The following is a 12,967-nucleotide window of genomic DNA, read 5'->3' as shown; positions in this document are numbered from 1 at the left end:
TTGTCACTGAAGAGAATCAACTGAGTGCTAAATATGTAATAGAGATAAAATAATTTTTAACAAACAAGACTTTAATTCTAGATTGACCCAAAAATATTGAAATAGGAAGAAAGCTATGAAAACTTTATGCTCAAGACAAAACATTGCTGTTTACTGTTGTGGGATGGGCTGTATGTCAAATGTGTTGCTGATTGGTCAATAAATAAATCACTGATTGGTCAGTGGCCAGGCAGGAAGTATAGGCGGGACAAGAAGGAAAATAGAGCTGGGAAGTGGAAGGCTGAGAGAGAGAGACACTGTTTACCTAAGGCAAATTACTTAAAATAGTTGGCAAGTTTTTAAAGTACAATATTCTAAATATGCCAAAAAGTAAGGTAAGTATAAAATGATGTATATTTTTTTAGGGGGGGGGCAGTTCAAGACGGGTTTCTCTGTGTGGCCTTTGCTGTCCTGGAACTCACTCTGTAGACCAGGCTGGCCTCAAACTCAGAGATCTGCTGCCTCTGCCTTCCAAGTGCACCACCACTTTCCATCCAAATAATTTAATTTTTTATGCATTTTGTAGCAGGCATTTAGATACAATTGTTCCATTCTTTTAAATTATATGTGACATTTTAAAAAGATTGATTGATTGATTGATTGATTGATTTAAATATAGCTTCTGAGCCTCCCTGGAGAATCTTTGGAGCCCAAGGAAGGGAGCAGGTGTCCTCTGTGCCGGGAAGGTCCCACTGCATGTTGCTACCTCCCTTTTGCTGCATTCCCTCCTTCATGAGGCAACTGCACCCACATCAGAAGTGGCCTGAGTCTGCTTAACTTGGGAAGGTTGGAGGGGTGCAGCACCACTGCACCACAGAGTCCTAAAAAGATTTATTTTTATGTATGTATGTATGTATGTATGTATGTCCATCTCTGTGGGGAGTCAGTACACATGATTGCAATACCCACAAAGGCCAGAAGAGGGCATCATATTCCCCCTGAAGTGGGAGTTACATACCATCAAGTCATCTGATTTGGATGCAGAGAATTAAACTCACCCACTAAGGAGTACCCTCTTTAAACTGCTGCCCCTATTTTTCCAGCCTCCTGTATGGAATATGTTACCCACAGACTTATTTTTGAAAAAACAACTCCTGTCACAGAAAAAGAAATCATTCTGAAAATTAGTTCTTGTGAATTGTCCATCATTATACCACTGAAGTACGGGTCTCATATGAAACAGAGACACACACTTCAAAAATGAAAGCAAATAATATTCAAAATCATATTTTAACCTAGAATTAGGACAAGAAATTCTTACAGTCATGTAAGAAAGATTGAATAGCAATTTAAACAAAGGATCAAGGTGACTGGATAAACACAAGGAAACTTTTGGAGCATTCTTTGGCTTTTATGGCCATTAAAACCAACCCTGAAGCAAATTAAAGCTATAAAAATATATATGTACAAACTATCAACTCCAGGCATGATAGCTCAAGCACATCATCTCAGCACTTGGTGGGGGCTGAGGTTCGCAGATTGCCAGAGTTTAAAGCTAAGTTGGGCACATAGTGAATTCCAGTCTTGCCTCAACAAGAGCACGAATCGATCTCAAAAATTAAGAAAATTTAAAAAATAATAAAACACATTTAACTACATTTCTCTTTCAGAAAATATCACTGAGTAGAAAGAACACATGTTATAAAGTTTGTTCTTAGGCCTTATTAACAGAGTATAAAAATAAGATTATTAAATACCCTTTTTAAACATTTATTTCCTATTTATTTTCTTTGTATGCATGAATGTGTATGGGTTTGCATGTGTATGCATGCACACATATACCTCTATCATGGAGTACATGTGGGTGTGCATGAGTGTGCCTAAGTGTGCATGGTTGTGCATGTGTATGAATGTACACATACCCTTATCATGGAGCATGTGTGGATGTGCATGAGTGTGCATGGGTGTCCATGTCAGAGGTTATCTTTGGGGAGTCCATTTCCACCACATGATTTCAGGGCTTCAAATTCAGAGCTTGATGTTTGGTGACAGGTGCCTTTACCCACTGCAATACCTTGCAAGGCCAATGATATTTTTCAAATAAAATAATAAATATATTTTAATTTGTCAAAACAAAATGAAGTTGTAGTATTTGTATTTCAAACTTTGATTTTAATATCTCTATGGAATGTCCAAATTATTTAATATATTAAAAAATTATCCATATGTAATTTATAAGCACCAGTTCTTATATATTGTTCTAGACACACATTTTTATTTGCTAACAAGATGCAACAAAAATAAAATAGATATCAATGTCATTTCTATGCAATGTTAAAGTTTGCCTGTAATGTACCTCACTCAATTTCTACTGTACTCTGTACATATTTTGTATTTGCCATGGTGTTTGGAGTTTTATTTTATTTGTATTTTTCAGACATGATCTCACCAATGTACCCCATTTGGGTGGTAAATTCATGAACTTCACCCTCCTTTTCCAGAGTGCTGACACTTCATGCATGCTCTACCGCACCTATGACTAGCTCACTCTGTGAATCTAGAACAAACTATCCACAAACAAATGTAATCTACTACTTGAAGGTAGAAAGTATAGAACCCATCTTCAAGGCACGTTTATCACCTGCCTAATACTCATATTTCTCTGCCCATCTGATGCACTCTTTCTCTGACTATCTTCCCTGAGATTTTACTGGTCCGATTTAGATTACACCTCCAACCAAGATCAACCATATGCTTGCCTAAATGCTTGCTTCTAGAAGTACTTGGGCATGTTTGGTGTTGTACATCTTATTTCCTGTAGTTACCCACTTTTCCCATTAATGCATGAACCTTTAAATTTGCTGTGAAAAATCTTCCCCCCTTTCATATGTGAAATTTTTGTTTTCCATGGTCATATTTCATCCTCACTTCTTGTAACTTTATTAAAAGATTGTTCATGTATCATTTTAGTATTTAAATAATACATTCTCTGTCTCTAGATGATGCCTACAAAAATATTGGTGTCAAATTACTCATGTGTGTAAAATTAAATTTTACTAGTTTTTTAATATATACTCATGAATTACAGTGATGATTTTAAAGCCTTCATAAAGCATTCAAAACACCCATAACTCTGATGGTTTGAATAAGAACGGCCTCCATAGGCTCATATATGGCAGTTCTTAGTCACCAGGGAGTAGAACTCTTTGAGGATTAGAGGATTAGGAGTTGTGGACTTATTGGAGGAAGTGTGTCACTTGAAGTAGTCTTTGAGATGTCAAAAGCCCAGGGCCCAGTCTTGCCCTCTTTCTGACTGCTGCTGGCTTCCTGTGGATCAGGATGTAAAGCTCTCAGTTGCTGAACCAGCATCATGCCTGTCCATTTCTCACCATGGTGATTATGATCTAACCCTCTAAATTATTTCTTTTGTGAGAGTTGCCTTGGTCATAATGTCTCTTCACAGCAATAGAACAGTAAGACAATACCCTTGGAACAACAAACTTTATTTGAACATTGTTGCTTAGGACAAAATTATACAAATGAGAAGGAAAATCACCTGTAATTGCAACTTCCTCAAGTAACTACTAATAACATGTTCTTTGCTATGCATCTAGTTTTATATGTATCCTGTAATTCATGCAATCATGTCTCCTTAGTAGCACTAGCTTTCATATTCTTCCAAAGTAAAAGAAATATATTGAATACTAAGTTACTTGAATTATGTATCTGTAGGTAGCAGTTACTGAACAGTTTCATTAGTGGTTTGTCTATTATCTGCAATGGATGAAGGGTGTCTATAGAAAATATACATCACACAAGATTGCCAGGAAGGCAGAGGGCTTTGTAGGCAGAACCATCTTGAGACTGAAGCAATTACTGCTCTGAGGCATTATTTTAGCTAAAACTGGCTGTTTTAAATACATTCAGTCACAGCTAAGGATATTTTCAAGAGAAGGCAGTAGGTGTAGTGTGACTAAATACATACAATTCAATCTTTTAAGGTGCTAAAAATGGAAGGGAGAGTGGACAGTGGAGGGCAGCTCAGTAGATCTGACTCCAACAACCTAGGATACGTAAGATTCACAATGAATTCTTGGGAACAAATGAACGCGTGAACTGTGCAAAAGTTAGATGGGTCAGAAAACTTCTGTATCTACTTTCATTTTCCTTTCTTTATATTTTCTCCTGGGCAAGAAAGCAAATATGCCCCTTTGTTGATACTGTAGTAAATAAGCACTAACAGTGTCTGTCATTAGTAAAGTTCCTTAAAAATGCAAATATACATATTTTCTCCTCTTGATCATTTACTATCCTATTTAAATTGGAAATGCAAAAATATAATTTGTGCAAAGCAAGTATTTGGCTTTATGCACACACACACACACACACACACACACACACACACACACACACGCACACACAGAGAGAGAGAGAGAGACAGAGAGACAGAGAGACAGAGACAGAGACAGAGAAAGAGAAAGAGACCATGTATATATCACTCAATGTAACATCTAAACAATATTTATTTTCTTCTATTCATCTCTTCTATTTCCTGTCCTTTTCTTGCCTTTCTCCTTCTCTTTTTCACTGCTAGTTATCAAACACAGAGCCTCATGTAGCCTGGGCAAGCTCTCCAGAAGTTAAACACTGAACCTCATGTAAACTGTGCAAACTGTCACTGATATCCAGCCCAGCCTGCTATACTGTTTGTGTGTTTGGTTGGCTACTTAAGTTCTGGAAGCATTAACTTCATCATTTCTAAAACAGGCCTGCGCCTGCCTTGGTTAACTTTTACTCTTGGCATAGCATAGAGTTTTCTGTGAGTGGAGTCTCAGTTTGGCCTGTGATCATGCCTTGGGGAAGGAATGAAAAGTTATGGTTTAAAGTGAAGTGTTTGTGTGTCAACCTGACAAAGAGTAACTTTAAAAATCTCAACTGATTCAAGCTAGAGTTATCTGAGAGTGGAGTCTCAAATGAGGAATTGCCTAGATCAGATTGACCCATGGGCTTGGCTGTGGGTGATTCTTTTGATTATTAATTGATGTAGGAGGCCCCAGCCCACTGTGAGTAACACCATTCCCTGGTCAGGTAGACCAGCATTTTCTAAGAAAGTTAGCTGAGTCCTATCTGTCCTGGAAGCTAGATAACAAGTAGAAAATCCACATTTCCAATATTCTTGCTGTAAGGTGAGTTTCTCTGTCAGAGATTACACAGTGAGGAACAGTAAGCAAGTGTGCCTTCCTTCTTGTCTCTGCCTTGCTTTCTCTCAATGGTGGGGTGGGACCTGGAATCTTAAGCTTAAGCTTTCTTTTGCTATGTTTTATCACAGCAATATAAAAGAAACTGAAACACTTCCTAAATGGATGAATTGTTTCAAAAACTATGTTCTTATATCACAGTACTTGCATTAATAAGACAGTTATAATAACCACCATTTTATTTTCTAAACTAAAACAGAATTTAAACAGCATTGAATATCTCTTTGATGGAATTAATAATTTCACCATGTTCCTACCAACTATCTAAATGTGAACTGAATTAAGAAAAAGATGTCTATGGCTTCTTAGAAAAATACTATTATCTATTCATAATTATCAGCAAAATGTGTACCTCATTTATCACTTCTTAAATTATGTTGCAAATTTTAAATTATTTTCTTTATTTTTTATATTATCATTCCTCCCTCCAAGCCCTTCTATATACTCCTTCTTGTTTTCTTTAAACTTAGTTCTGTTGAGTACTGTGATTCCCACCACGATTTATTTGTAACCCACTTTCTCTTGTCTAAATGGTCCTCCATTCTTTAACCAATGAAAATCCTGCAGGATTCTGGAATCAAGTTCAAATACTAACATGGCCATCCCTATACTGGATTAGGTACTACGATGAGACACTGTCACTGATGTAGGAGTAGACTGATGTTAAATATACCAAGCTTCCTACACTGAAAGAGAGTTTATGAGCTGATATTTATGTAGATCACTTGCCATATACACAAATACTATGAGTAAATCAGTGTATGTGAGTGTTCATGTGCATATATATACATATATGCATATTATATAATATTATTACATATATTTCTCAAAAAAAGGAGAAACAAAAATTTCTAGCAAACATGATTATAACATTACCAGGGCAGGTAACATATAAGATGACTCTGGAGTATCTTGTAGTAACAATAAATATGGTTGTTTTTATTTCTTATTTATAAAATAGAACAAAGACATAACACTGGTTCCAAGTGCCCAAAACTGATCATGCCATGATGGTCCGTTGGTACACTTCTCTGTCCTTATATGTCCTTGTATAACCTTGTATACCACCGTACCCACAGATGTACCATATCCTAATAAAATACTTTCTTATTTTATATCCCTGTTACTATGCCAAAAGAGCGAACAAAAACAACTTAAGGGACAAAGGGTTTATTTGAGTCACAGTTCTAAGTATAGTCCTTGAGCATGCAAGTCAAGCAGCAGGGGCTTAAAACATCTGGTTAAGTTGTATCCACAAATCCAGAAACAGAGAGAGAAATGCTCATATTTTGCTCAGTGTCCTTTCTCATTTGTACAGTCTAGAAACCCTGCCCAGGATGAAGTCCTGCCCACTATTAAGATGGGTTGTTCCATATCAAGTAATGTAATGAAGATAATCTCTCACAAGCGTGCCCAGAGACCCATCTCCCAGGTGATACTAGACTGTATCAAACTGACAGTTAATACCGGCCATCACAGATACCCTCTAATTAATGGGCTTGTCGGTTATTTTATGTTTTGTGGTGATCAAATGGGCTAAAAATGTATTTCTGTCTCAAAAATTTGTAATTTGGGTAGCATACCTTTAGGTAAGAAAACTAAAGACAGTGTTTAGGGTTAAACAGTAAATGTTAAATGTTATTAGTTTTACTCAAATAGTAGATTCTCATCTGCACTATATCAGAAGTTCCTAACTTATTTTCTATGCCCCCAATCTCATTATATAACTTCACCACATGGTCATAAATATATTTAGTCCAACTCGTAAGTGTTATCTTTACTAGTTTCCTGCAACCTCTCCATACTTCCCCATCTATCAGACACAGACAAAACTGCTGAGAAACAGTTTAAACAATCCAATTCCTTCCTTTCTGGCCTCACTTCCAGCACTTTCCTTTAAATTACTTGAATTATCAGTGTCTGGAAAGACTTACAATCATTCATGTTTAACATCTGACTTATTCCTACCTGATAGTCTTTGCAAATCAATAGAAAATCAAATTCTCTTGCTCTGTGAACTTACGGTGAACCACCTCCAAATCATGGATTGCTCAACTGTCATGTTCAGGCTCTCTCTTTTAAAGGCTTGGTCACATTTTTGCAGGCACACTTTAATGGCAAACATTGCCTACTCCATGTCATAACTGTGAGGAAATTTAAAATACATCTTGTTAGAACAGAAAAGCCAGGGAACATGTCAATGCTAACATATCCAGGAAATTGGAAGCCTTATATCTGAAGCCAGGAAACCCTTACTGCTCTACAATCCTGTGGGAGGCCACACTACTTTTTCTGAACACTGTGGATTCCTCTTTTCTTTTAAGCTTCCTGATACCTTGTTACACCATAAACTTATTGGTCCCATATGTTTTGACAAAGACAGCACAGTTCCTTACAGCAAAAACCTAATAATCAATATAATGCTATCTAAAGTATTCTATAGCTCAAGTGCTAGAAGCAAGGCTTCAGCTCAGTCCTTGGACCTAGCAAGGACTCTTAAACATTACAAGTCCTCAAGTAACAATGGAGAATTTTTGTTTGCCTTTATGTCACAAATATTTACGTACCTTATATGTAACTAGTGTATGTATATAGTATATTCACATCAGAAGGAGAATTTAGATACATAAAGTAAAACGGATGTGCTAATTAGTTGAAAAATAGAAATGCAAACATTACTATGTGAAAAGAATGTAGCTATGGCATCTATAGGAATGACAGAGCTCTACCAGTCCAGGTGTGATAGCTCTATAAAAAATAAAGCCTGTCCTACATCCATCCACATCAGTGCTGCTGTGGAAACTCGTGGAAGCTCCAGTTTTTCAATTTTGAGAATAAAAGTCAATAATCACCTCCACTCATCAGCAGGGACCCAGTTACTCAAGTAGAAGATGAAGTGAACCAGCCAGTATGTTTTGAAATTTTAATTTAATTTAAACTCAACTTGAATTTTATGTGGCTTATTTTACTACCTCTTATAACAGAAACAGAGTGCTATTATTTGCAGCCTTAGTTTTCACACAGAGAGAAAAGATAAAAGAAAAAACATTTCAAATCCTTCTTGATGTGCAAGACTAAAGCCTCATAAACCAAAATGACAGTGTATGATTTGTGTAATCCAATTACTCACAATTTGGTTGTTTTTGTCATAACAATCTGTACTGAGATGTAACAGGAATACGGGTGTAAAACAACAGCAACAACAACAAAAAGATGTGATTTTAAAAGCAAAACTAACAATTTAGGAAACAGAACATTCTGGAGTTTTAACAAAGGTTTTAAAGCATCACCTATGAACTACAAAAACAAGTCATTGGTCACTTGTAATAGAAAAGGATGAAATTTGAAATAAATGTGTAGGAGAGCTCTCTACACTCCATGTGACTATCCAGGAGCCTTTGCTCCTGGATGATGTGGTAATTTAATTTCTTGAGTAATTCAGTTGCTTGAGTAATCTACATTCAGTTTACTACAATGGCCACAGTGATTCATATCCCACCAATAATACTCAAGGTTCCCTTTTGGCTACATCCATGTCAATTCTGAATCACCAAAAGCAAATTTCAAATGCTTTCAAAACAAAAAGTGATAAATACTGAGATGGTGAATATATAAATTAGGTATTTATTATCCCAGATTGTATTAATGAATCATAATATCATTTTGAACCCCATACATACATGTGCCTAGATTCTGTCTATTTTTAATGAAATGAAAAATGGGGGGAGGTGGCCTGAAGGGATAAAGGTAACACATATGTCAAGAAAGTTGTTACCAGGTAGTGTTCTTACTGCAATATTGCATCAGAAATGTGATGAGAGGCAATATCTTGTTATCAAATGCATATATATGTGTGTCCATGTGGTAATACATATCAAATGAATATATATTATTCATTCAAAATATAACCTCAGACCATTCTAAATATAACCTTCTCAGTTCATGTAATGTTACTTGTATGCATATATTCAGAGCTGACCTTTTGCCATTGGATAACCAATTGGTGTGCTCTTCCCTTGGGAAGACCACTTCTCCCATTCCCATCTTTCCTCAGTTGCCTATAGTTCTTTGTGTAGAGTTGGAACCTCCTGGGCTTCCCCTCTGGCCTTTAAAGAACACCATTAAAGTTTATTGTCATTTAGCATTCAAACATGTTATTTTGTATTGAGAGGTATCAAAACACAGACAGTACATGACTAAGACATCCTCCATGGGGTCTACAGCCACTGCAATCACAGAGGTGTCCCAGCCTCTTCCCATGAGATGACACCCAATGAAATAACAGTTTTAAAGGTGACTCTGTGGACAAAGTGACAATATTCCTAAAACCCTTGGGCAACTCCTTTTCACTTTCTTCTACACTTTCAGAGTAGCTGATGACATCATCTGCAAAAGGCATAAGTCTTCTTGGAGGTGACACCGTGTAAGGTGAGCTTTCTGAACCCCCGGGAAAGAGAGATGTGTGTGAAGAACACACACACACACACACACACACACACACACACACACACTCATACACACACACACACACACACACACACACACACACACACACACACACCCTGCAAGAAAGCATCCTTTTGAGTGAATCACTGAACAGAAAGGAATGCAGCCTTTAAACAGGTTTTTAGTTTACACTTACTTCTTAAAGTTAATTCCTAATTCTGTCCAGTGCCTTTTAAAAGAACATATTAGAAGCCTCTCAGTTTTCATCTGTCTTCATCCTGTTTCTTGCCGGTAACTGGCGACTGCTTTCTGCATTAAATTCTCTCTCTCTCTCTCTCTCTCTCTCTCTCTCTCTCTCTCTCTCTCTCTCTCTCTCTCTCCTCTCTCTCTCTCTCTCTCTCTCTCTCTCTCTCTCTCTCTCTCTCTCTTTCTCCCTCCCTCCCCCTCCCTCCCCCTCTCTCTCTCTCTCTCTCTCTCTCTCTCTCTCTCTCTCTCTCTCTCTCTCTCTCTCTCTCTCACACACACACACACACACACACACACACACACACACACACACACACACATTCACACACCTCCCTTTCCTGGCACGTGTAAACTTCTCTGACTCCCTTCACCACCCTTACCTCCTCCAATTCTTTCCTCCTGGACCCCATCCTCTTCACCCCCGGGGCTGCCCTGTGCCCTTCTTCCCTCCTTTCCTTCGCTGAGCACCTTCACCGCATTCATTCCCATCAAGGGCTTTGCAGATTCCCGGGCTGTTTTCTGGTGAGAAATCTTTGCTGCAGCTGCAGCAATGACTAGAGTCCTCGCGCGCGCGCGCGCGCGCAGCCCAATGGCAGAGAGGGCTAGGCTGGGCTAGGCTGAGAGGAAAGGGCTGGGAGAGGGGAGGCAGCTTGTCCTCCCGCGAGCCTGCAAGGATGCGGCAGGGGGACTGAGACCATGGGGAGGTGCTAACTTCCTCTCCAACCCCCCCCAGCCGGGGATCCGGGTTGGCATACCCGGCCCCCCGGGCTAGTTTCCTGCCAAGCGCATCCAAGAAGCCAAAGGCGCTTTGGAAAGCATAAAAAGAAAAAAGAGGGGTGCTGGAGAGGGGTGCTGATCACCAGAGCTGGTCCCTCCGCACACCAGCGAAGAAAGGAAGAAGGGGATCAGAGACTGGAGAGGAGACGCGAGAACTCCAGTCTGCAGACTGGCTCGGGAGCTTCCCTGGAGACCTGGGCGCTCTGGTGAGCACCGGCTAGGGGAAGGAGGCCTTCGAGGGGCGGTGGGAAAGGGGCGAGGAGAGGAGGAGAGGAGAGAGGGTAAAGGAGAGGCGGGCAAGGGGAGAAGGGCCCGCGGCGGGAGTGCGCACTCCGGTACCCGGTACTGAGGCGCGGGGCTCGCGGATGCAGCGGCCGGGGCGGGGGGCCGGGTGCGAGCTGCGGAGCGCGTGTGGCGCCCGCGTCGGGTGTGGATGCGAGCAGGCGAGCGCAAGTGAGCCACAGACAGAGCGCATGTCTCATCCCTGCGAGCAGAGCAGCAGCTAGACCCGCCACCACCATCTTCTGCATGAACATTATCAGCAGGACAGAAAACCTCCCCCAGGGCTATGGAGACTGCGGGAAACATCTGGCAGCTGGCGATGGATTGCTGAGGGGAAGCAATCATAACCTCAAACCGCCCAAACCTCTCTCTCTCTTTTTTAATTCTCGGTTTTTTTTCTTTTTTTTTTTTCTTTTTTCTTTTTTTTAAATTTTTAGCGCCATCGTCTTCAATGCCACTCTGAAGAGCCTTTAGCAAGAGTGTGAGAGAAAGAGGAGAGCGCGCACCAGGGAGAGGAGCAAAGAAGATGAGGATTATTTGCAGGCAAATTGTCTTGTTGTTTTCTGGATTTTGGGGACTCGCCATGGGAGCCTTTCCAAGCAGCGTCCAAATAGGTGAGTAGACGGCTGGGGAAGGGATGCATGTGTCTGAACTGAGTTAAGTGAGTTGCCGATAAGCAATCCAGGGAATCCTACAGAGGTGCCTTCCCTTTACAATCAGACCGTCTTGGTGCAAGTTCAGATAGTAGACACAGGCTAGCACGCCCAGCCCTGACGCTTTTTTCCATCTTGCTCGCCAATAGGTTAAATTAGAATTGGAAGAAGTTGAGGGGAAGAGAAAATAAAAGATAAATAAACCTCTGTGGCCTTGACTGTATTTTATAGCGCAGTTCTTTCAATGCTTTTCTCTAGAGCAAGAGGAAATATCAAATTTTTTTTTATATTTTTTGTTTGTTTTTTTAAACTCAATTCTTGCTATTCTGAAAGATGCAGCGTTCTTGCTATTACAGAGACTGAGAAAAGAGCGTTTTCTATCCACACCTTTTGCCTTGTCTTGCTAGTAGATGACAGATTCAAAAGTTAGACCCCTTTCCAGGAACCTTCGCTGGTTTTATTTGCTTTTGACTTACGCTTTTGCTCTTCTGTATTCTTGGGCACCCCGCTCTGTCTCTAGCGACCCTCCCATCCTCTGTTGTGCTTGTCATTCTCCTCTCCGGTCTGTTGATGGAACTCCGCTATTGAATTTCTCCCAGTCCAGCCTCAAACATTGCATCATTTTTTTTTTTTTTTTCATGTTTGAATTGTGCACAAAACCGAACTGACTGGGCTGGGTACACACAAGCATTAGGGCAAACTAAGTTCTCTCCCTTTTAAATCTGTTCTCCTGTGCCTCCACATTCCTCCGCTCCCGTCCTGTATTTTGATGGAAATCTCGTTTTGGTTCATCTGCATCCTCACTGTTGAGAGAGAGGTGCCCTGAACTGGCTGCCTCAAGAGGGCAAGCGAAAGAAAGCAAAACCCACTAAATGGTCTCAGAGGTCATTGTGATCATGACAGATTGAAGCAAGAAAAAGCTGAGCTGCCCTGAAGACTAAAACATTAAGCATGCAGTGCAGGGACAAAAGCAGCCCCTGTGATATGGCAACAGAGCTCCTTAATTGTGTGTGCTTGTTGTTGGAGATGTTTGGCAGTCCTGGGGCTCAGTGCAACATCTAAAACAGGAAACAGTGTGTGAAGCTGTTGTCTTTCACAGGTGGTCTCTTCATCCGAAACACAGACCAGGAATACACTGCTTTTAGATTGGCAATCTTTCTTCATAACACCAGCCCCAATGCCTCCGAAGCTCCTTTCAATTTGGTACCTCATGTGGACAACATTGAGACAGCCAACAGTTTTGCTGTGACAAACGCCTGTAAGTAAATATAAGTTACAGCTAGACTGGAAGAGAGCTGAAATGAGGTAGTGGGATTCCTCTTCTTT

At 40.0% G+C, this 12,967-nt stretch overlaps 1 protein-coding gene across 10 annotated transcripts in view; it reads left to right on the top strand.

The window, feature by feature from the left end:
- The first annotated feature begins 10,210 nt into the window (after positions 1–10,210).
- The window catches only part of Gria4 (glutamate ionotropic receptor AMPA type subunit 4), a 371,791-nt gene continuing 369,034 nt past the window's right edge, over positions 10,211–12,967 (top strand). For 5 of the 10 annotated variants that reach the window (XR_008221303.1, XM_052751493.1, XM_052751512.1 and 2 more), the window contains exons 1-3: positions 10,212–10,912; positions 11,426–11,602; positions 12,741–12,899. Coding sequence is in view for 9 of the 10 variants with exons in the window: in XM_052751493.1 (XP_052607453.1) it covers positions 11,515–11,602; positions 12,741–12,899 (247 nt within the window). In the remaining variant the exon portion in view is untranslated. Of the gene's footprint in view, positions 10,913–11,425; positions 11,603–12,740; positions 12,900–12,967 lie in introns of all 10 variants that reach the window. The other 5 variants (XM_052751502.1, XM_052751537.1, XM_052751528.1 and 2 more) reach the window with 2 other exon arrangements.

Source organism: Peromyscus californicus, unplaced genomic scaffold, assembly GCF_007827085.1.
Source record: "Peromyscus californicus insignis strain IS unplaced genomic scaffold, ASM782708v3 Scaffold_11__1_contigs__length_118956290, whole genome shotgun sequence".
In the NCBI taxonomy this organism is placed as follows: Eukaryota; Metazoa; Chordata; class Mammalia; order Rodentia; family Cricetidae; genus Peromyscus; species Peromyscus californicus.
Note: the sequence above shows the minus strand (reverse complement) of the source record. Positions and strands in the feature narration are given on the sequence as shown.